We start from the raw sequence: 25,403 nt of genomic DNA, 5'->3' as shown, positions 1-25,403 counted from the left end.
TATTGGAGTGAGCGTAGGCTTGCGAAAAATGCACGGCAGTTCATTTATTTTCCACACAGGCTCCATGCATATTTGTAAAGTTTGGAGTCTACATTCGGAATGGGCAACGTAGACGCAGATTTGAAGGTCACCTCGATCGCACTCTTGCGGGGAAACGAAAAAGATGGTCGCTTACTGCGCATTTTAAGACGAGTGATCGTGCTGTCTGGTTACTGAAGTGATTGATAAGAAGATGGCGCAGTACGAGTTTGTGACTGCTTCGGTACGTGTTAATTCTATTCAGTGGAGTGAACAAAGGAGGGAAATTCGTTTCACTGCATTTGTCCTTGAAGCAATATTAAAATGATGGGTGTAATGTTAGAAGACAGGGAGCGTGCTAAGTGAGCCAAATCGAAATCAAGCAGTGGACACAGGCAGGACATGTAATGCGAGCGCTTAGCTTGACCGACGTTCACACCTGCAAAAGCGACCAGCGGGCTTCTTTTGCGTATTGTACTGGTACAGAGCGAGACTTGTCGATCTTGACTGTTCACCAGGAGCGAGAAGGCGGATGTAAAATTAACTTCCGTTCAATATTCACCTGTGCCGATGATTGTTTATCCATGCGCAATCTTTAAAGAGGGTTTCTACACGTCCCGTTCTGTGGGCGCTGCCTATTCTGCATTCCCGTCGATTGGCGCGCTCCAGAACGTGGCCCGATTTCCGTCTTGAGGCAGCCTGCAGCACCTTCTGTGCAGATGTTTTGTTTCATCAGGATTGTTATGTGCGACCATGCCTTCGCAAAGAAGGAACATCGGACAGTACTCGAATGGCCTGTTATGCGCAACCATGTCGCTTTTCGACCAAACGGTCGCACCACCTTTGCGAGGGGAAGGTGTGAATTGGGCCTGAACCATCGGATTGCTCAAAAGAAGGCAGGACTAGCAGGAGTGGCAGTAAGTTAAGCGGGTGGATGAGACTAGGAACTTTATGGGAATTAACTGGATGTAGCTGGAACAAGGCAGGAGTGATTGAAGGGATGCGGAAAATGTCTGCCTTGCAGTGGGTGTAGTCAGACTGATAATGATGATGCTTGCTCATGCTCTATCCGACGCTCCATTCATTCCATTCCTATATATGTCTGCTTTGAGGTCAGGGAAATGATTGCTTTTGAACAGCACCATGTGAACTCCAAATGGCTTCACATTTTATGACGCAGATTACGTTGGATATAGGTCTCGAGAGTGTTGTCCCCTGGTGCGTTGCGAATTGCTAGCATTTCATGGCGTCTACATAAAACTATGTGAAACCCTTTTGATGGCTTGCGACACGAACCAGCGATGATGAACTTTAGTTTCAGGATGACTCCACAGGGGCGTTATGAGGCGTTTGCTGAGTGCCGACTTCTTGCTGCAACTGCATTTCCTTACTCCATGATGACAGTCTAGGCTCTACTTTATTTGTAGGCACCGACTGCGTACGCATTTGAGGGCCATGTGGCACGTCAGGAGTTCTCCCCACCCGACGATGAAAAAAAGGAGGCCTAATACTTATCATCAGCCCAACAAAAGATACGACAGAGAAGCCAAGTGAAGCAGACAATATTATAACAAGAACCGTGAGTTATGGAGCAGAAATCTCGAGCACGTACCAGAAGCCTACCCAAGCGAAACTGGCTGGCTGCCGACCATTGGCACGTGCTCGGCTAAGGGTGTAATGCCGATTATCGGCTCGCCGAGCTTAGCAAGTGCACAGGCTGCCATAGGACCCAGGTTTCACCGAATTATTGTAATGTTATGAAATTTTTATCAATATGCCTGAATGTTGCCTGACGTTGTCACATAAAGATAAAATTAGTTGAACATTCAAAAGAACATTACAGTAATCTTGAATTTTTAGAATATTTTAATGTTATATAACGTTTTATGTTGCATTATAAACATTATTTTATTGTTACAAACTAATGTTTCAATATTTTCTAAATGTATAAGTAATATCTGAATAATAATCATAAAACAACATAGCATGTTTCACATAAATGACAATCCCCATTTTCGATCCTATAGACCACATGTTTACACACACACACACACACACACACACACACACACACACACACACACACACACACACACACACACACACACACACACACACACACACACACACACACACACACACACACACACACACACACACACACACACACACACACACACACACACACACACACACACACACACACACACACACACACACACACACACACACACACACACACACACACACACACACACACACACACACACACACACACACACACACACACACACACACACACACACACACACACACACACACATTGTATATACTGAGCAAATCATCACACATCTCTTAGACGCTAATGCTCCGCTAAGTGCTGGCGCGAAATTAGCGATCGAAGGCTTTTGTCGTTTTGCGATATAGCGATCGAAGATTTTTGTTATTATTAATATTAAATAATATTAGGTTTTCTCGTTCAAACTTTTCATTGTACGCGCTGCAACGCGCTCCCTTAGTAAACGCTTACACACCTGGCACCAGCCTCTTCGTGGCCTATACATTCGCTGCAATGCTCACCTGGCAAGTAGAGGGCCGGGGTTTGAATTCCAAAATATTGTCATAGAATCTTCTCGCCGATTTCGGCTTCATTTACATCCTCCCCAAATTAGTTAGCTGCATTTTAAGGTGGGCTATTTAATATTCATGCGCGAGGTCATGCGGTTGCGACGCGCGTCGTTACGTTTTCTGCTCCGCGCTGCATTCCAGCGCGACGCGCACGCGTGCCGTTGTTGCTCTCCTCCTCCGGCTGCGTTTTAGGCCGCCGTCGCGTTCCAACAAAGGGGGCAAAAAAAAAATAACTAGACTGATAAAATGACGGCGCGATTTTTCGCAAAACTTGTGTGGTAAACGGTAACGGGGTGGCTGTCGGCCTTATTTTGTATCTCGTACGACTCGTATTTCGCACCGCTGTTTGTCCCTGGCGGTGCCGCAGCGACCATAACGGAATCGAGTCAACCTCAAAAAAAAAAGAAAAAAAAAAGATATGGTTTGGTTCGGTTTGTAGGGTTTAACGTCCCAAAGCAACTCAGGCTGTGAGAGACGCCGTAGTGGAGGACTCCGGAAATTTCGACCACCTCAATCTTTCTATCCTCCTACGCGATCATGATTCGGGAGCTCAAAACTGCGCACTCGCTATAGAAGATAACGGAAGTAGCGATTACGCAGAGTAGAATTAAGAAGACAATTAGTTTCCGTGTAGAGATGTCCCCGTCTGCATGGAAAGTCGTCAGCCACTTCCTTGCTCTTCTTCTCGTGGAGAGAAGAAAAACTGATACCTCCAAAATGCGTCGAAAAGGGCACCACGGCACAGGGTAGCATCCTATGTGGTCGTCACCTTGCTGAAGCGAATGGGTCATCGTAGGTGCCAACGTTTAGTTTCGTTGACTTTTCAGATTGGATCGTAGACTGGTACCCCCGCCAGACCCGGAATTAAACAGCAGACAAGCAGTCGCGTGGAAGCGGCTGCAAATTTTTACATATCCGCACCCGGTTATGGCCAACCACATGTTCCCTGAGGCCAGGAGTGATAAGTGCAATCTTTGTGGGGCGAGAGGGACCCTCGACCACATAATATGGGAATGACCGTATTCTCCCAGGGGGACGCACAATATAGGCAGTAGAGACACCTGGGAGACACTGCTGCGCATCTCGAACCCTGAGCTCCAGCTCCTACTCATCCAACTGGCTGAAGAGGCTGCTGGGACCCAAGAGGCTCCCAGCCTGCATCTGAGGCGGCGGCATCCGCCCCCTGACCTGCGTGTCGGGGGGCGGGTAGATCACCTTCTGTGTTGGACATTAAAGTTTAGTCCATCCATCCATCAGGGAGTTGACTAAAATGTCTGTCCCCAAAGAGTTGAATGGGCCTCTTTCAAGTGAACAGTCACAAAGGGAAAGGAAGCTCCCCAAATGGCGCCCAGAGCTCTCATCGCTGCGTACACGCGTATCAATGATTCTCCACGAGAAGGCTGGATGCTTCAATCTCTGAACAGCATACGCAGAGCGGGGCTTCCGCATAATTCTTCAGTCTCGCACACCTTAACAACACAAGCGATGCCGCCACGGGTCCCTCAAAATACCTGTAGCGTGCCTCTCGACTTCCAGTAGCGAATCCGCGTTTTTTTTTTTTTTTGACGTCTCAGAGCCTGCCAACCAGCGCTCTTTGAAAATAATGTTCGCGGCGATCGTTTTCAGTATCTGAAATGGCGCCGAGCTGTGCAGCAGCAACACTGAGGTTTTCGCATTTATGCACTGCAGAAACTGCACAACATAAATTCGGAATTTTTTCAGACTGCAATTAGTCGATTACCTCTCTTTACACACTTTCTAATCATTCCCACCCATTTCTGCACGCAAATCACGCCCTTTCCCGCTCGTTCGTTCGTTTCGCCCCGCCGAGGTAATGCAGTGGTTAAAATGCACGACTACTCTGCCGGAGTACCCGGGTTCGATCCCGACCGCCGGCGGCAGCACTTCAATGTTGTTGTTGTTGTGGCTGTAGGAAGTAGGAAAAGAAAATGCACGGACCTGCTAGTGGCTCTGTTGTTGTGGCTGTAGGAAGAAAGAAAAATAAATGCACGGGCCTGCTACTGGCTCTGTAGTTGAGCCACCATCGCTGCCTCGTGCGGACAGAAGAGAGAAAGTAGATAAGGAAAAAGAAGCGGGAGAGAAAGACGCGCGCCGCAACTTTGGAGCCACCATACCGCAACAGCCGTCGTCCACCCCCAAAGCGGTGGCGGGTGCAATGACGGCCTACAACAGATAAAAATTCGGTGGCTGGCTAATCCCCGCCGCAAGCGGCGTTGACCTACCGTCCCAGCCCCGTAGGGCCAGGCAGCCACCCTTCACCACCTCTCCTCCTACTGGCGCTGTAGCTAAGCGCTGAGCCACCTCCGCTGCCTCGTGCGGACAGGAGAGAAAATAGAGAAGAAAGATAAAGAAGAAGAAGAGAAAGACGCGCGCCGCAACAACAGCCATCGTCCGCCACCGAAGCAGTGGCGGGTGCAATGACAGCCTACAACAGATAAAATTCGGTGGCAGGCTAGCCCCCGTCGCAAGCGGCATTGGCCTACCTGTCCCAGCCTCATCAAGGCCAGGATCAGCCCTTCACCACCTCCCTCCCGTTTCGATGGAGGAGAAATGAAGTAGTATCCGTATGCTGTGCGACGTCGAAATTACTCCATATCTGTCCACTACGGCTCATCTTTCGACTTTAACTCCCACCTTCCCTTACGGCGTGGTTCAAGTGTCCACAGAAGCAAGTGTGGCAAATACTGCGCCTTTCCCTTCTTGTGAACCAATTATTAATTCCCGCTCGTTCACGTTCAAACATTTCAAATCCCCATTCCCATCGGAAGTTAGGCCTGCATCATCGGAGGATGAGTACCACGTGCCCTAATTTTGTACGTCGACATTATCCCTCCCGGCAATTTCGATGTCTGGTTGACATAATTGGCTGTAATTATTTAACTAATAAACCACATCAGCCATTTTTCCACCTGCACACCTTTCCTTGATGCTCTATCCGATGGTACCATTCTTTTTCCGATATACCAACCTGTTCCGCTATTACAGCTCTGTGGAGGTTCCGCCCATGCGAAGCCCGTTTAAGTAGCCATACGATGCTTAAGCATTACTAATGAATAATTAAACTTTTTGCAGCCCTATTATAGTCGGATACAACTCAAGTCTACAGTAACAGCCAAACATAATATCTTCGTGACCGAAAGGAGTCTTCTGGTCAGCTGAATAAAAACATAACCATGAATCTAAATTAGAAGCTCAATACTTTTAATGCTTTTTGGCTTGTTTGTAGAGTCAAACATTAAAAACTGATCTTGTTTACTGTTCGGGAAAGTAACGAACACGCCGCGTATTACTGCCCATGGTTATAAACTGCGTGCTTTTTATAGAGGTGGTGTAAAATTGGCCGATAAAATGTAGGTAAGGGGCAGAACCTCCCTCGCCTATGGGAGGGGCCCGCGTAACGGTTCCTCCCTTACAAATGGTGTGCCAACCCCTCTAGGGCCAGCTGTTAGTGGCACTTGCAATCGTGAGCACTTGCGCTATCGCGAAAAAACTTCCCGGGCCCAGCTAATAAGCTGTCGCAGTATAGCCAAAAGAGTAATATTTATGGCGACTAGAAACCGTCTCCTTTAATATATCATGCTGTTAAAGTTAATTAAAGTAAAAAAAATGAAGGTTAAAGTGAAAAAATAAAAGGTGGATGCTGCTCACTTGATTTAGATTATGGGATTTAACATCGTACAACAATAACATATCCTAAATAAGTTACTTGGGATATGCTTGAGGGACGTGGGCTATGGAAACTTCGACAACCTGGAGTTCTTTAACATGCAATGACACTGCACAGCACATGAGTATCTTGCTTTTCGCCTCCATCAAAAAGCGGCTGTCATGGCCTGATTCAATCCCGCATATCTTAGGTACACCGCGGTCGAGCGCCTTAACCAATGCGCCATCGCGAGACACGAAATATAAATTTGGCGGAAAATGTAAATTGGTTTATAGCAAAGCAAAGGTGATCTGTGACACTTTTCAGTGGACACCTGAACCCCGCCATAAGGGAAAGAGCAGGGCGGGATTGAGAGAGATAAATAGACGCCGTAGCGGAGGGCTGTGGCATAATTTCGACCACCTGGGGATCTTAAAGCTATTGGCTAAAACTTCCATCAGTCCTCCCCTCAATGCAGAAATGTTTAAAAATACACTGAACAAATATCCAAGAATATTCAGAAAGCACAACAATTGCATTCTTAAGACACGATTACACCAGTACAGAAACATAATTCGGGTTAGTTTTGAGCGGATGGCTGTATTTTTGACGCTTTCAGAGCGGCCGCAGGGTTAGCCGGGTCATTATACAGTAGGTCGTGGGCAGCGCGCTCCCGATTATGAGCCGGCGGGTGTGACGTCACAACTACCATAAGCAACGTCATGGCCCCGCGATCTCGCCGCCGCCGCCTCCGCATCTGAAGTTGGTTGACCAGTTACACGCAGTATTGGTTCCCCCCGTCGCGCCGTGCACAATGCTGCGAAGTGTGGAATGCTGCACACGAGGGAGGTCGAGGGGGACGCTTATGGAGGGCGCGTATTGCGGACAATTGTTTGCGCGGTGGGAGGGAACGATGAATTATGCGCAGGAAATCAAGCAGCAAAAAAAAAAAAAAAAGAAAAACGTACGTCCCTGCGTTTTGTGAGTGCCACGGAGGAAAGGAAACATGAACAGGTGTGACCGACCGCGATGGGGGTAGTTGTGACGTGATACCCGGTTTTGTCAGAGCTTTTACAGGAGCCCGCTAGGTGCGGCGATTTGAGAAACATTCATTAAAATACTTACTTTCCGCTCATTTCTGTTCATAATGCGGATTGTTTTGGTCACTCCCAATGTGACAGCTACCATCTGCGCTGGAAATCTCGGCGGCAATTTTTTTTTATTCAGTATACCTTTAAACTGGCTGATTATCCTCATCATCAGCCCAACTATGACCTCTGCAGGGCAAAGGCATCTCCCATATTCCTCCACTTAACCCAGCCCTGTGATAGCTGCATCCATTTGACCCCTGAGAACTTCTTAAACTCATCTGCCGACATAACTTTCTGCTGTCCCCTACTATGCTTTCTTTTCCTTGAAATCTAATTTGTTACCCTAAGAGACCATCAGTTGTCCTATGCTTTACATGCCCTACCCATGCCCATTTATTCTTCTCAGTTTACATTAGAATGTCATTAACTCGAGTCATTTCTCTGACCCACTCTGCGCACAATTCTTATCTCTTACGTTACACCTGCAATTCTTCATTCTATAGCCCTCTGCATTGTCCTCAGCTTGAGCAGAACACTTTTTGTTAGCCTCCACGTTTCAGCCCCATAGGTGACTACATGTAAGATGCAACTGTTGTATACTTTCCTCTTGAGCGACACCGGTAAGCTGCAAATCATAATCTGCGAATACTTGCCAAATACGCCCCATCCCAATCTTATTCACCTAGTTATTTCCATTTCATGGTATGGATCTGCGGTTACTACCTGTCCTAAGCAGACATAATTGCCCACTACTTCCCGTGCTTCACTACCTGTTGTGAACTGCTGTCCCTTCCCGAGGCTGATTATACCACCCAACATATCGGCGATCTGCTCAACTTCCCTTCAACTAAAAGCACACTGCACGCAAGAAAAAAACCAAAGGGAACAAGTCGCGATGGCAATCCAGCACACCCCATCCAGCCCATGCTAATTGGGGGGGCGCAAGAAATGGCCCACCTAGCAAGTCCCAATGATGTCATCGGGGAGGTTTGGCGCTACAGTTTGTTGCTCAAATCGGTCGGCAGCAGTCGCCAGTAGCACTATCCAAAAATGATGTGTAATTATAGGCCCCACACGGAGCTTTTAAATTTATCTCAAATATATCTACATAGTCCACCTCTAGATTTTTTGCATTACTCTATTATCGCAAGTAATGCTTCAACCTACCTTTCAAAACCAACTCCAATGCTAAGCAATACTTCTTCCACCCGTGACCAGATTGAATCTAGCATCTCCAGTGATCTGTTTTGGGAGCACTTTCATTGTTACTATCTATAAACAACACTATGACAGGATTTTGTGCGTAGGAAGCTTTCCACAGATGATTGCATTTAGTACAAAGATGTCCTTTTAGTTGACGGCTAGGTATGCCTAAATAATGACCTCACAAAGCATCACCATTGGCACATGCATATTAATTTAGAAAAACATGATTTCATTACAATTACACTCAAGAAAAGACTACTTAAAATTGCATATGGTGCTAACATATCATTATCAGAGGTAACCGAGCATAAATATTTGGCCAATGGATAACTGACATTTCCTGGAAAAAACACACGGATAATGTAGCAAATTTCCCTCATAACTGTTTTTCTTGGGGCATTTACTAAAGTGATCGTTTATTAGTGTTTGTTTATCAGCGTACAATTCCTTTACCTACCTACTATTAGAATATGTGCCGATTATCTGAGGCCAATTCACCTCAACCAAACATTATTAACTTAGAAGAATATAGCATGCGATGTATAGGTTTGCATTCAAATCATACAGAGAAATGTACATCTCTCTGCAAGCTTATGAAATGCAAAACTGTACCACCAGTGACTGAGCGCCAGGGCTGGGCAAGATACTTCAGAAAAGTATCTTCGCTACCGATTAAGGCTGAGCCATAGTCACGTCGACTCAAGGATACTGAATGTAGTTGGGTAACTCAAGTTTCAATAGCGTCGCTTGAGAACTACGGCTGGTCTTAAGAAAGAAACAAATATGTCCTTTTTTTACCAGAGTGGTTAACATGCTGTCAATCAACCGCATATTTATTTTAAAATGTAACAATTTTTGCCTTTAAGATACAAAAACATATTTACAAGTTTCATTTAAAGTTTGCTAAAAGGTTTTGACAAAATAAAGCTGTTTGACAAAGTATAATTTTTATTCAAACTTATGTGCTCAATATTGCATTCAAAGCTTTCATGTTGTGTATTGCGTAAAATTTTAAACATGATGGTTTTTCGAGAAAAAAAGTCTAATTGAAGTCTAGTGCGCTGTTACAAACAAAGTATTTGTTTTCAAACACTAAACTACAAGAACAGCGGTTAGCCGACTTCATCGTGGCCGACTGAAATCTTAGAAGCTCGTGCTTTTGCTGCCACGCAAAGCCGACATGCGGGGCTGACATGCGGAGCCCAGAGCTTGGAGAAGGGTTGGGCATAATTTACTGCGTTCAACAGTACACTGAGCACGCTGCTTGAGGAGAATCAGATGCTGCAGAGACGTTTTTTTTTTTTTTTTTTTTGGTGGGGGAGGGGCGGGATGGCAAAGGGTGGGAGAGCGGCTAGGGGTACAGGAGTGTGTATAGTCCCTACTGTGCGTTTGCCTTCCTTGCCGTTTCCACTGTTCCTTTCTTTTTGTGTGTCCGTTAACGGCTCAGCAGCTTTGTGGTACGCACTCAGCGCTCACAATTGATGAACCTCGTGGACAACTACTTAGCTTTGGCTCCTTTATTCTTAAAGAAAGGGAATATTGAAATATGGTCGATTCTGAGGGGATGGGGTATTTGGAGGTAAATCAGGGAGTACCAGAAGCCGAGCTGTCTCTGGGCTTGTAGTACTGCCTGAGCTTACGCCTTCACCCCAAAGTCTCACTGCGGCTTCAATATTTGCAGTTTTGTTTAGTATCATGTATCGTTAAAATACACAATACAATATGTATTTTTGATACCGATACTCCGATACTTTCATTTTCAATACACAATACCTAATACAGACGCACAAAATGTACCTAAAGATAGTATCAAAGATACATGTATCTTCGATACTGCCCATGACTGCTGAGCGCAATTGTGTCTCCCAATTAAAGTTTGTTTCATCTGATAGGTCGTCATTATAACATTTATAATTCCAATTTTCTTGTTTACTCAACAGGTTATAGCATGTGCGAGATGAAGACATACAGCAACAATAACCATTTCAAACACACAGAGTAATCGTTGAAAAGATACTTCTTTCTGGGGTCCTTTAAAGAGTAGAATAAATGTAGCCAGAGGAATCAAAATTGTTGACCTTCAAATTTGGTTTCCAGTCAGCTTTAGGTAACCAGAAATGCCTTTACAGTGGACCGCTTCCTGCCATGGAGAAGTTTTGTATAGAAGTTACTGCAGACTTGAGTTGTACTCAACTAGGATTTGTAACATTTCATCAGGCAGCAAAAATTGAAAATAATCTTGGCACCATCTTGTGTTGAGCGATGACCCGACGTAATTAAAACCAATTCTCGTTCTAATACACCCATCTTGTAGCCGTAATTTTGCTTCAGGATGACAAATATCTGTAGAATAAGGCACATACTAATTTGCACTGTGTTAACATATTTTTAGCAGTATCCATAACTTACCTGAGCAATGTAGTGATAGTGATCTCATATAAACTATATATATGACAGTCATGCCACATTAAGAGGAATCGGAATCATCGGGAAAGAAATTTAGAATAACTGACCACTTAACCAATAAGCATTTATGGAGAACACAAGTTTAAAAAATGCACAAAGTATTCAGCATATGTGGAGCACACTGGGGAACAGTGGTGCATGAGGCAAAACAGAGCATGAAATTTTTATCCCAGACACATGTTCAGATGCATAGCTGTTGCCAAAGTAAAGCAGAAAAAAAAAAAACTTACGCTGAAGATTGCCAATATTTAAGGGTCTTTTTGTTATGAACTGCTGTAAAAGGTGCAACTTATAATTCTATTGTTATGCTGTGCTATGCATCATATTTCAGTCGTCCTTCACTGTGCACCCTAGATCCTGCTGCATTCTTTGTGATGCTTCTGAACAAACTATTCTGCCTAATGCTTTATAATGTACTGCTTTTTAGCTGAGAAAGCTTTCGGAAAACTTATCATGCGTGACTACTCCCTGGCTGGCTTCCCATCTTGTCATAAAAAATTAGCTCCCTGTAACACTTCATATTTTGAGAACAAGACTTTGTAAGTTGCAAGCTGTCAAATAAGCTGATGAAGCTGCGAAATTCTCTGTTTGCTGTGCTCCATTTCACAAGTTATTCGCAGTACTATATAACGTAAGGGTGATAGGGGCCACTCAGGGCGGTGTGCATTACATAATTGTATCCTACACTTCTGTGCTGCCTTCGGAACCAGAAAGGCAGAATCAGTGCCATGTACGTGGATCACCCTGACCAGTCCAGCTCGCTTTTACCTTTCATAGCACTGCAAATGGGTTATGAAATGGAGTGCACTGTGATGTGAACATTTTGACCGTGTGTTATGAGGGAAATTTTGATGCCAGAGTATGTGCATGGTATTGCAGTTGTAAAAGTGACCTCACATTTTTAGCATGCCATAGTCATGCTCTCTAATGGATAACACTTCTTTTCCAGTTTTAGGCTGAATGAGTGTAGATTTGCATCGTTTCGAATGAGCTTTAAAAATGTAGCAAGGGCTCCCAACAATCCAGATAACCCAGTTCTTATTCTGGCATCCCATGCTACTCTTGATATTTATTGTTGCAGTCACGTTCCATGTGAACAACTGGCCACACTAAAAATGCCTTCCTGTGCAGAAGTGAGGACAGGGTAGGTTTTGCAGTGCTTAATTTTTGGGCCCAGTATGCAGTTAGCATCTTTGCATATACCACGGGGATAGCAGTGACAGTAATGCTCTCTAAAATGCCACAGTCAGGGGAGGTAACCATAAATGTTTGAGTTGTTGACTTGAAAAGCCAAACTTAGGATCACAGCATGAGTTAATGGTGGTCGTTCCAGCAATGTCATTTCACAAATTTAATATCCACTCATAAAGGTGGAGAGTACCTACAGAGCCTACAGTAGCACTGCAAAATTTAATGTTTTACATCCATATATATTTTTTGGAGAAATACATATTAGTTTCTAAACTGCTTTTAACCATAACCTATAATAGGTTTCGTGTTGTACATTTGAATGCTGCATGTCATATTTAACAGCCAAAATTGCGGCTATCCATATTAATTATGTGGCGAAAAACTAGCTTGTAATGTCACTGAAGAGCGACTCATCATTGGTTTTGATCTACAATGCAGTCAAAATAAGGTAAACATAAAAATGCCCAATGAACACTTGCAATTGCTTTTTTTTTTTTTTTTTTTCAAATATACTCAAATAGCATTTCAACTGCACACGTGCATACACATTTCACAAGGTATTTCGCTGTCAAAAGGCATAAATGCAGGTAAACCATTTAATAAAGATCGAAATCTCAGAGTTGTAACATTATGCAACACAAGACGGAACGAATGGAAAATGAATTCCATAATTTTATTGGACAGTTGTGCCAAAACCCACTGGCACAACACCGGAAAAACAAAAGCTGGTAAAAATTTTATAACCATCATTAGTCACGGTCACTGCAGCGTTGCGAGAATGCACACAAGCTGCAACGATTTCTCACTGCGAAAACCTACCTGAACCTAGCACGCAAACGGGAGCGCGAGAAGCCCGCGTGCGTTCTTACACACATACTCTTCATGCACAGACTCAAAATATCCGCACAACATGACGACGGTCGCTGTGTAGCACACGCCGCACTGATAAACACAGCGAACAGCGCGGATGCCATTCAGAGAAAAGCAAAAGCAGCCGTTTCGCGCAGGTAAACCATACGCCAGTGCGACTGTTGTCGTCCAGCGCGTGTAAATTCTTGCACACAGTACACAAAGGATATAAAAGTGACGGCAACACCAACTTCGCACTGAATTCCACCCTAGGAACAACACCGCTGTAGCAGCAGCAGAGCGTAGCAGCACACAAGGCAAGGTGCAAGGTCAGCGAGTCAACCGGAAACAAGCTAGATTTTTCTCGTGCGAAAGACACACAATCATCATCATCACATAACTTCCGCCACACTTTTTTTAATGGTGTTTTCTCCATGCATGTGTGTACGTAGAAGTTTTAAAAAATGTGGCGGGACGTTTTGAGGTCGATGCCGTTCTGTCCCCACCACTGTCCTTTCAGGGGGGTGACCGATTTCTACTGGCCGTAGTGGCGGCAGAGACAATTCTGGCAAATCAATGTCGGCGGACAGGGTCAGTACGTCGTGTTCAAGTGTTATGCGGCGCAGAGCTGCTTCCCATTGCGAGTGTTCAGGCACGAGCGCACGACCGCTCGAGAGAAGCGTGGGGTCTAGCTGCAAGGTGGTGGCGGTAGTTATGAAAAATGTTTATTTGGCTGTGTTGACAGAACAGTGCTCCGGGAGTGGCCCCTATTGGGAGTTAAGACTAGAGCATCCCCTTTGAAACTTCTGTGAGCACTCCGTAAAATTTGAAGACTTCAGTTGTACATTCGGTATACCTTTCTTAATTCTCATTTATTTAGCACCCTTCTTCGCCCTGCTATTTACCCACCAATCTTCCAAATGTCTCTAGCCTACTTCTACCACAAATTCATTCACGTTTTCTTTTTTTTTTTCTTTTTTTTTTTAAACCCCCAAGGCTTCGGGGAGAGTCACGTACCACGCCCGCATCAAGGAGAACCTCCTTGGCCCGCATGGAAGTCTGGTTGGATACTGCGCCACACTGCAGTGTAATGTGTTCAATGGTTTCGGCGCAAATGTCACAGATGGCACAGGTTTCTTCTTCATGATTCAGATTCTTTTTCTAGTTTCACGTTTATGTCACTCAAGATATCTTGATCTAGCTTCAAAGAGAAGACTACAACCTCTAGTGGTCATGGAACGCTTCAATTTTAAATCTGCTTTTCTAAAATTTCTATGCAGGTCCAAGGTCAAGTCCTTTTCCATTCAATTATTTCAGTTTTTAACATATGTGTTTTTTACCTGTCGTTTGATGTTTTGTATTTCTCAATCCCGTCTTCCTACACAATTACTGGTTAGTTTTCTGGTCCTTTTCCGCCAAACTGAATCGATACACTTTTGGTACAGGTATTTAAACGAATATGGACGCCAAATTTTTATGGCATCCTTTTTTTTTTTTGTAATGATGCGTAAGGCATTTCTGTATATATGGATCGCCACAAGGTTTCTACCTACGATCGTTAAAAATTTAAGCAAATGCCACGACACTGGCATAGGAGTTGAAAGTAATTCCGGGAGCGGAGCCGGCCGCGCCGTCTGCTAGCTGCGTGTTTCTATGGGGCCCTCGCATCATGAATTCGTTTAGTGGTGGGGTTAGCCGAGAGACTAGCGGCATCGCTAACAGTTTGCATCGTTGCATAAACAGCATCAGCTGCAGATGCCCTGTGGCACAAACTATGGGGCTTCTTCAGCAAATATTTTAGAGCGCAGCTCTTTGGCGCCCGTTCCTGGGTTTCGCGTCGGCGTCGGCTGCGTTGGCCTCGTAACCAGCTCCGCCCCCCTTTCATACCCCCAGTTCGAGCCGGCGCTACGGCAACCGGAGCCTCGCAGGAAGAGGGGGGGGGGGGCACGCTCAGTTGCGAACAATGGGTACAGAAGCGCGCGCAGCAACCGCAGAACACGAGGAAGGAAGGGGGGGGGGGTCACCGGAGGCAGCGCTAGCAGCGACTGACTCATGCCGCTGACGCCGCTAGCCAGTTATGACAACAGAGAGATTTAGCTTACCGCAATCCGCCACCATGACTCTCTACCGCGCGTGGGCGGGGCGCTCAAGCTGATTGGTCCCGACCCGGCAGGTCTATGTGCCGACATCAAGTATGTGGCGTCATCAATCGGCATCAAGGGGATCTGGGCATGCGCAGTGGAACGCGCGGTGGCGGATCACGCTAAGCTAAATCTCTCTAACGTGGCTGCGTAGAACACCGCCGCCGCCATGCAAAAAGAGGAGGAGGGAACCCCCCTTCTTCCTGCGTGGCGGCGGGGTGCTCTCCGGTTGCCGAAACGCCGGTAAAGTGCCGGCTCGCTATCAGCGGATCACGGTGCGTGCATCCCGTTCTCCCTCGGTTCACTCGCTAGCGGCGTCAGCGGCACTGGTCAGTCGCTGTTATCCGTTCGTCGCGCAACGTTCCTATGGGCCCACGCGCTACCTCCCGATAACCCGATTGCTCTCTTCATTTTTCCGACCACAAAGCTTCTTTCGTGACAGCCAAGAACTGTTAGTGAAGTTTTCTTGAAGGAATACATGTGAAAAATTTTAAAAAGTTGTCTGTAATTGTACATACGGGTCTTGCTTGAAATCTTTGCCTCAATCTATCGAAAAGGTGAAGCTGCTGATGAGCTGCGCTCAAATTTCGCATTAGGAAGTAACGTAATCGTGGGCAATTTTTTCCTTGGATAAATGGCCAAAAGATATAAAAAATGCGCTGGAGATTGTATTTACTCATCCATGCTCGGCAAGAAATACGATCGAGAGCATATACTGTTCGAGTTTACTGCGCTTAACAAGCCGCTTGTCATTCCTATCTTATATTTTGAAAGCGCTTCAGACGATACTGGCGCATCATCGTGCATTTTCTGACGATCGCTACCATTCGCGTTTAGGTACAGGAAAAAAAGATATGTTGGTTACTGCATAAACCTTTAATAGTTAATTTACTTAGTGCAGTGCTGGATATTTTTTGAGGCCAATAATTACTACTGAGTGCAAAGTAAAGACGGATATGATGAGCGTCAGGTACGAGATTTAATTAATTAAATACGGTGCATTTAATGACCTAAAAGTGGTGCTTATTAAAAGCCGCATCTCTATTTGTCCTTTTACTCCTTTTACCTAAGCCCATAAGCTTAATGAAGCGAAGGTTGTAAAGCTCGCTTTATCACTTTTCACTAATTTCCGACTGTATAGGCTGTGAAACTTTCATCGCACGATCCCATCCGTGCTTATGGCTAAGCCCCTTGAGGATGCTTTAAAATCGGGGCGCTTAATTAAGCATCGCCTATTAAGATCAGAACGCTGTCGGACCCCATTCGCATCGCTAATACAGTGGGTCTACCTCCATTCAGCTTGAACCAGCGAGCCTTCGCGACCTATAACTTCCTCCCCCACTCAAATTTGACTTAGTTTTCATTTCCATTCAATTATCTTCCTTTCATTACGGAACTTCCTGGAGAAATTCAGCATTAATGTGAACATTTCAAACTGCTCCTGAATTTTCCATCGAGATTCTTCGTTCATGACCGGTGACAACAACGATGACGCTGAATTTTCTGCGACAGAGGACTCTTAGTGACATTGCATTAAAGTTTTGTAAATTCGGCCGATGAACCGATATCCCTATAAGAGAGAAGTGCTGGAACGGTGTAACAGTGGATGGCGCAGATTGTCTCGTATATTGGAAAAGAAAAAAAAAATCAGTGATTATTTTGTTAAAGTAATTTATCACTCGATGCGGCGTGCCCCTAGTAAAGCGGGGCTGAGAAACGCAGCTCATGATTTAGCGCTGGTTGAGGCACTTGGCGCGTGCAGGCGTTAGTTCCTTCCGGATGGCTGCAGCATCCCAAATGTTCTCGCTTTTACACAAAGGCCAACCCTAAAGTTATGCGTCAGGCCGCTGCATAAAAAAACAGCAGGAGCAGAGAAAACTATCTGTTCCACGAACATCGGCAATCCTCGCAGCGATACGTGGCCAGCCGCAACTCATATCCCGGAAGGACTTTTGAAAACAAGCGCGGCTTTCAGGCGCGCCCCTATAGACGATGCACAAAAAGACTACGAAGGGTAGACTAGTCAAATTACATACTGTGATGCGGCCTGCGGCCTAGAAGGGACGGCGGTAATGACAGTAATCGATGGAGACGACGGGATGGTGGTCACTGGATCTCTCAAAACTAGAAACTCAATATACTTTGCAACAGCAAGCTAGCAGTAAGAAACTACAATAAGGGGTTTCACAAAACAGGCGGCATCCAATAATTTGCCCATATTGCATTTATTGCAACCGCTGAATTGTTCTGTAAACATCATATGTTCATGGGACCTGCTGTATATGTGACCGTCGGTCGGGCGCGCAAGAACGCGTACGGGCACGTTGCCTCAGAACGCTCTAGGTTTTCCTTGGTTAGCTCGAACTCTCCCCATGCTCGAGCGGAAGAGTTACGTACTGCTTGTTTTTTCTGTGCCTTACTTTTTCCCCACTCACAGTCACCCCCACTACGTTCAAAGTGTAGGGCTTCCTTTTTATATCCGTATATTTTTTCCCTGGCAATGTGACTTCCAGAAGAACCGAAGTTGTGGCGTACGCGACTGTTGTGTTTGTTGTGAGATTTTTTTAAACCTTAGATGGGCGGCCATGCAGTGCTAAAGTGTGGTGTGTCTACGTGAGTCTTCCTCTATGCGTGAACTTCTTTGTACGCTCTGTGTGTTTTGTAGTGATTCAGAACTATCGGTGAATTGACTATTGATAGTATCGATAGTTTTTTTTTAAACTATCGATAGTGTAAAAAAAAACTATCGATAGACTATCGATAGTGCAGTCGAAGTACTATCGATTGCACCGATAGTGCTGTCAATAATTATGCAGCTTTTGTCACTATATATGATAGAAACAAAAAACAAATAAAGTTTGCTGCGAGCTGTAACAAAGTTGCCAGTCTCCATTGCGCAAGTAATCAGGCTCGTTGAAGACGACCGCAGTGTGACTTTTAGGGTGCGTATGCTTCTCATGTCATTTCTTATACATAGAGAAAGTATAATCAGAAAGAGCTCTCTCCCGCACCGCCGATTTATCGATGGACATAATGCCTTTAGAGTGCACTGATGATCCGAGAAAAAATACAAAGAAAAAAAAATATCCTCTCAAGCACCACTACCGATCCTACCAAAATTTTCTTATCAACATATTTCTTTTCTTCACCCGAGTCGAAGTAGCATGCGTTAGGGTTCCACCAGCCAAATCCAGCGAAAAAATTGCTCGAACTGCATTCTGAACATCGATAACTTATTTTTGAGGGATCTCGTAATTTTGAACCGCCCCAGAACAAAACAGGCTAAAATGTCGGCTAAGAAACTAGAATCGGTTTTTAACAATGCTGCTCTTACGAGTTCCGAAGATTTGGCAATTATTTGACTACCGTAATCGACATAGTCTGCGTCCAGATGTTGACCTTTATTTACACGCTTACCTGGCACAACCGGCAGTTGCTACTGTTTTGAAAGCAGCAGCTATGCTACAGAGAGCACGAATCTCGGCAATAAAAATGTTTCATAATCGGCAAGCATACCAGCTGAATTGTTAATTTCAACCGATTTCGGCTCAGAAGTAGACATACCAAACGGTACGCGTCGGGTTGTTGCTGCCAGTAAAAACAGGAAATTTGCGACACTTAAGCAACTCTACCAAGGGTACAGAAGTGTTGAAAAAAAAAATATTTAAAAAATGACGTCACCAGAGCGGCGAAAATTGCACCGCCCGGCTGGCACTGCACCCTGCTTTGCGAGCAGGATTGGCAATTTTGTTATCGGCGCGGTCGTAACCGCTGCGCCGAGCGTTGTTGTCGGCCGCTCCGGAAACAAGTCACTATAGTGCTAATGTTTTTGCAACTCGACTGCACACTCGGTGATGCGTAGACTGCGATAATCGTGAGTCTTGTCATATTTATCACCACCATCATACCATGCACTCAGGGAACCAAGTTTTGCTGCATTGAGTTCTCACGGTTGATTTTATTCTACCGTTAGTACTATTGATAGACTATCAAAATTACTATCGATAGTACTATCGATAGTACTATCAACGTACTATCAATAGTACTATCGATAGTGCTATCAATATTTTTTTTTTCATTGCTATCCTACTATCAATACTATCGGTACTATTGATAGTTCTGCATCACTAGTGTTTTGTTTCGGACTCCAACCCTGTGCACAAGGCATCGTCCACGAAGGTTTAAAAAGGAGCCACCGAGGCTCCAAAGTCAGCCCGCCCATTCCGCTCCTCGGAAGGAAACCCGAGCTGCCGCGTACTCCCGGGGGGAGGGGGGGAGAAAGCCTAGAACTTTGATTACTGGCACTTCCTAGGTACTCTGTTAACCCCCCCCCCCCCCCCCCCCCACCCCAGCACCTCCACCAGTGGAGAAAGTTTTTCAAGGCTCCTTTCTTTCCTTATCTGTTCTATCGATGAGAGTATAAAACTTCAGACTTATCGGTGAGCAGGACAGTCCTCTGACAAGAACATATTCTTTTACCATCTCTCCTCCGCTGTCTGAAATCTATGCGAGATACCGGAATTGGAGCCGCCACTCGTCCAAGTAGTGATATCGTCAACGTATAGGATATATGCTGGATCCCCTCTATTTGTCTTAGGAGATGGGAGAGTTTCCTCAGAGGAAGGTAAACAACTTGGGAGGGAGAACAGATCCTTGTGGCATTCCTTTATCCTCCATTGATAAAGGTTCGGTCTTGAAATCTAAGAATTTGATGGCAATCTGTCTGTCCGAGAGAAAGTTCTGAAAGGTACGCTAAAGAAATATCCAAAAACATTGAGAAAGCACTACAATTACATTCTTGAGACACGACTGCACTAGTACAGACGCATAATTTGGGTTAGTTTTGAGCGGATGGCTGTATTTCTGACGTTTTCTGAGCAGCCACCGGGTCAGAGGCAGCGCGCTCCTGAATTTTTGCCGGTGGATGTGACGTCACATTAACCCTCAACAGCGTCATGGCCCCGCGGCCCCGCCGCCGCCGCTGAAATTGGTTGACCGGCTGCGCGCCGTGTCGGTTCTTCTGCGTCCCGCCGTGCACAATGCTGTGGAATGTGGAATGCTGTAGACGAGGTAGGTCGAGGGGGACGAAGGATAAGTTGTGTGTAGCGTAGTTTAAAGCTGCGCGCTGAGTCCGCTGTCTCGTAGCAACACGAGCAGCAGTTTCAAAAGCGCGTTGAACTTCATGAGTGCCACAAAATGAGCGGGTGCGACCGCTCGCGATGGGTGTAGCTAAGCAGGCAAAATGGAGTAAGGTAAAAGTGACATAACTGTTTTGTCAGAGCTTTCACAAGAGGCTGCTATGTGCGGCGATTTCAGAAATCCATTAAAATACTTACTTTCGGCTCATTTCTGTTCAAGTGCGTTGTTTTGGTCACTCTCAATGCGACAGCTACCATCTGCGCTAGAAACCTCGGCGGCAATTTTTTTTTTTTTTTTGTTCAGCATCCCTTTAACGTACCTGGAGAATTTGACTCCTGTGTTGGAATGGTTAAGGCCTTCGAGCACTGCCTTGTATTTACGTTATCGAAAACCTCCATGAGATCCAGAGCCGGAGAACGCTGTGTTTCAACTGAAGCGTGACATTCTGTTTGCTGAGAACCGGCCTGTAGCCAAACATTTCGTCTGGACAAAACCCTTCTCTTTCCTAGTATTTAGAGAGCCTTTTCTGCACTACATTCTCCATCGGCTTCCTCAAGTAGGAAGTGAAGCAGGTGGGTCTCATTATTTCGCTGTCTGCAAGGGTAAAAAATTCGAAATCTCCACAAGAATCCATGAACAGAGACGTCATAATTTTGTCTTCTTTATTTACGCTGGTCTCTATAGGTCTTTATTATCAAATTTTAACGGCATTTTTCTTATTGTTTCGCCTACAACCGCCAAACAATGCATAAATGAATCCGTTCCCCACAAATTTCGGTTTCGGCTTTATAAGTCAAGAAATTGCTTTTCTTACTGTGGCGTCGCAATAAAGTTTGCATAATGCGTAGCATGAAAGAACTGCGACATAATCTCTGGCGCTCCAATTTTTGCCATTCTTGTTCATGAAGCAGGCTTGCTTGAGCAATATGTGTTGAATTCATATGACAGAGGAGCGATTATATTGATGTCTTTTTTTTTTTTTTTTTCATGCCGCATGACCTAGTCTTGATTTCGACGTCAGACATCGCTCGGGTATTGAAACCGAAACTGAAACAAGTGCGAAGAGAATTACGATAAATTTTTCAGAGATCTCAGGCGAAGATCGCGTGGTGATTAATGTAGAGCACATTGGTGTAGAGTAATGTCTTACGCATCATTACAAAGGATAAAACTCTAATCCCAAAATTAGGTGCGTCTACTCCTTTAAGCCGTGTCCGACGGTATTCAATGACTTCACTGATAAAAAGCTTACAATACAAGGGAGAGAAATACCAAGACTGGTGGAATATAAATGTCTATGGATAAACGAACGAAACGTATACATTGAAACACATGGACTGACCACCAACGTAAAGAGACGAAGAGACGTTGCGATAATGAAGCACGGTGTCTTATGGAGTTACAACATGTATGAAAGGCTACTAAAGTATTTGGAAATCAATGATGATTCCAGGGGTTACCTTTGGGAACGCCAGTACACTCGAGTTTAGAAATAAATCTGCGGGACGAAATATCAGTGGGATGATTAGGATTTGCACCCTCGGCAAAAATACGAAATATGCTGTATATGGAGATGTGGGCTGGAAGTCTTTCGAAGCATGAGAAGCTCGGAGCAAAATAATGTACGAGGAACGCCTCGGAAAATTAGACGATAGTGGGTCGGCAACTAAGGTATTTAAAGGAGTATGACACCTAATTTTCGGGTTCGTGTTTATCCTTACTATGCGACAGTTCTGTATACGGATCAGCACAATATATTCGTTTACGACCGCTAAATAATTTACAATCAAATTTATTTTTCAGCCTATTCTGGTTTCGGGTTAAGCACGAAGCCTAGCGATGGCTTCGTGCAAGTCCAATCTAGATCGCGTGAGGGATGAGGAAAAGAGCGATATGTCCGTTCCTCTTTTGTTTTAGTTCAACAAAACGCTAAATTCAGCCTTCCTTGAGAACAGGAATCGCAGTTGAACAGTTAGCGACTTTAAGGCAGTTCTCTCGTGCCTCGCGTGACGTGGGTATACATATGATTACGACATCAAAGCCATCTGCTGAAACCGAAACGAAACATTTGAGAAAAGAAAATTCAGTTATAAATTCTTAATGATCGTAGGTGGGAACCTTGTGTTGATCCATACACAGAAATGCCTTACACACCAATAAAAAAAATGGGGTCTATACTTTTAAGCACCTGTAGCAGAAGTGTATTGACTCAGTTTGGTGGAAAAGGAGCGGAAAACTAACCAGTAAGTGTGCAGGAAGACGGGATTGAAAAATACAGAACATTGAACGAAAGGTAAAAAACACATATATATTAAAGACTGGAATAATGCAATGGTAAAGAAATTGAATTGGAAAATAAGCTGATAAAATTGAACCGTTCCATGAAAACTGGAGGTTGTATAGTCTTCTCTTTGAAGCTAGATCAGGATGTCGTGGAAAACGCGAAGCTTCAAAAAGAAGTTCAATCATGAAGAAGAAACCGGTGCCACCTGTGATATTTGCGCCGAAACCATAGGACATCTTATATTGGAGGGTGGTAGTATCCAACAAGACGTCAGTTCAGTTCAGGCGTTCAGTCGTGTCCGACTCTTCGTGACCCTATGGACCATGTCACGCCACAACAAGACGTACATGGGGTCTAAGGAGGTCCTCCTTGATGCTGTCTTGGTCACTCTCCACGAACACCGAAGCCTCGGGGTTTAAACAAAAAAAAAAAAAAAAAAAGGAAACGTGAATGAATCTGTGGTAAAGGTTAGCAAGAGATGTTTGGAGAATATGTCGAAGAGAGGTACTAAACGAGAATTAAATGTATTTTATAGTGCCGTATGTACAACTGAAGTCATCAAAATTTACGGGTTGCATACAGAATTCGTAAAGGGGATGTCCTAGTTTTAACTTAAACTAGGGGCATCTCCCAGAGCACATTTCTGTAGACACAGCCAAATAAATATTTTTACCACTACCGCCATCACCTTGCAGCTAGGCCGCACGCTTTTCTTGAAATTCTTACACCGTGCTCTAGAGCGGTCGCGCGTTCGTGCCTGAACACTCGCAATGAGAAGCAGCTCACTTAAACACGACTTACTGACCCTATCCACCGACATTGATTTGCCAGAATTGTCCCTGCCGTCACATCGGCCAGTGGAGATGGGTTACCTCGCTCAAATCAGTGGCGGAGACAAAACGGTATCAGTTTCAGAACTTCCCGCCACTTTCTTTAAAACTTGTACGTACACTCACGCATGGAGAAAACACCTTGAAGAAAAAAAATGTGAGGCGGAAGTAGTAGGATGATGATGATGTGCTTGCACGAGCAGACTCCAGCTTGTTTCCGGTTGTGCTCATTGAGCTTGCTTGGGTCGCTTGCTGTTGCAGCTGTGTTATTTCCAAGGTGGAATTCAGTGCGAATTTGGTGTTGCCGTCACTTTTGTAGCCTTTGTGTATTGTGTGCAAGAACTTACACGCGCCGGACGACAACGATTGCACTGGCGTATGATTTACCCATCGTGGTTTACACTGCGGCACTGCCAGGCGCTCCTGGCCCGGGAAACGGCCGCTTTTCTCTAAGTGGCATCCGCGCTGTTTGTTGTGTTTATCTATGCAGCGTTTGCTACACAGCGATCGTCAACATACTGTGCGGATGTTTTGTGTCTGCGCGTGAAGTGTATGTGTGTGTAAGAATGCACGGGGGTCCCTCGCGCTCCGGTTTCATTGCTAGGTTTCAGGTAGGTTTCCGCAGTGAGAAATCGTTGCAGCTTGTGCGCGTTCTTGCAACGATGCAGTGACTGTGACTAGTGATGGTTATAAAATAACTACCCGCTTTTGTTTTTCTAGTGTTGTGCCAGTGTGTTTTAGCACTTGACTGTCCAATAAAATTCTGATTTCATTTTCCATTCTTCTCGTTTTATGTTGCATAATGTTACTACTTTATGACTTCATTGTTTATTAATGCTTTACCTGCATTTATGCCTTTTGACAGAGAAATACCTTGTGAAATGCGTATGCACGTGTGCAGTTTAAATGCTGTTTGAGTATATTTGAAAAAAAAAAAAAAAAAAGGTAATTGCAAGTGTTCATTGGGCATCTGTATATTTACTTTCATTGTCTGCATTGTAGATCACAACCAAGGTGAGCTACTGTTCAGTGACATTACAAGCTAGTTTTTCACCTCATAATTCGTGTAGATAGCTGCAGTTTTGGGTGTTAAACATGGTGTGAAGCATACAAATGTACAACATGATGAAACCTCTTATAGGTTACGGTAATGCTAAACTTTCTAGATGCAGTTTAGAAAATTATACATATTATTCTCCAAACAAGATCTGTTGATCTAAAATATGCTATTTTGTAGTGCTGCTAGAGGCTCTCTAGGTCTCTTCTGTTTCTTTCACCTTGATGAGTGGCTGGTAACATTTGTGAAAAGACTGCTAGAACGGTCATTATTAACTCGTGCTGTGAGCCCAAGTTTTACTTTTCAGGTCAAGAACTAAAACATTTATGGTTACCTCCCCTCAGTGGAGTATCTTAGAGAGCATTACTGGTACTGCCATCCCCATGAAAACATGCAATGATGCGAACTGCATTTTGGGCCCAAAACACTGCAAAACCTTCCCTGTCCTCACTTCTGCACAGGAAGGCATTGTTGGTGTGGCCAGGAGCCCTTGTCGCATTTTTAAAAGCTCATTCCAAACGATGCAAATGTACACTCCTACAGCCTAAAACTGGAAGAGTTGTGCTATCTATTAGAGAGCATGATTAAGGCATGCTAAATGTGTAAGGCCACTTTTACAACTGCAATGCCATGCACACACTCTGTCATCAAAAATTTCCGTCATGGCACAGGATCAAAAAGTTCATATTTCACGGTGTACTCCGTCTCGCAACCTGTTTGCAGTGCTATGAAAGGTAAGAGCGAGCTGGACCGGTCGGAGTGGAGCTTGTACGTGGCAATGCTTCTACCTCCTTGCCTCCGATAGCAGTCCATTAGGGTAGGGTACAATCATGTGT

The 25,403-nt window shown here is 44.7% G+C and overlaps 1 protein-coding gene across 1 annotated transcript in view; it reads right to left on the bottom strand.

Moving 5' to 3' along the window:
* The window catches only part of LOC146173276 (uncharacterized), a 42,435-nt gene extending 28,266 nt beyond the window's left edge, over positions 1-14,169 (bottom strand). The window contains exon 1 of the mRNA XM_084585167.1: positions 14,134-14,169. Within this exon, the coding sequence (XP_084441293.1) occupies positions 14,134-14,169 (36 nt within the window). The remainder of the gene's footprint in view (positions 1-14,133) is intronic.
* Between the last annotated feature and the right edge of the window lie 11,234 nt (positions 14,170-25,403).

This window comes from Amblyomma maculatum, chromosome 11, assembly GCF_055883805.1.
Source record: "Amblyomma maculatum isolate TAMU_Amacu chromosome 11, ASM5588380v1, whole genome shotgun sequence".
In the NCBI taxonomy this organism is placed as follows: Eukaryota; Metazoa; Arthropoda; class Arachnida; order Ixodida; family Ixodidae; genus Amblyomma; species Amblyomma maculatum.
The sequence above is the reverse complement of the archived record's forward strand: the minus strand, read 5'-3'. Positions and strand labels throughout refer to the sequence as shown.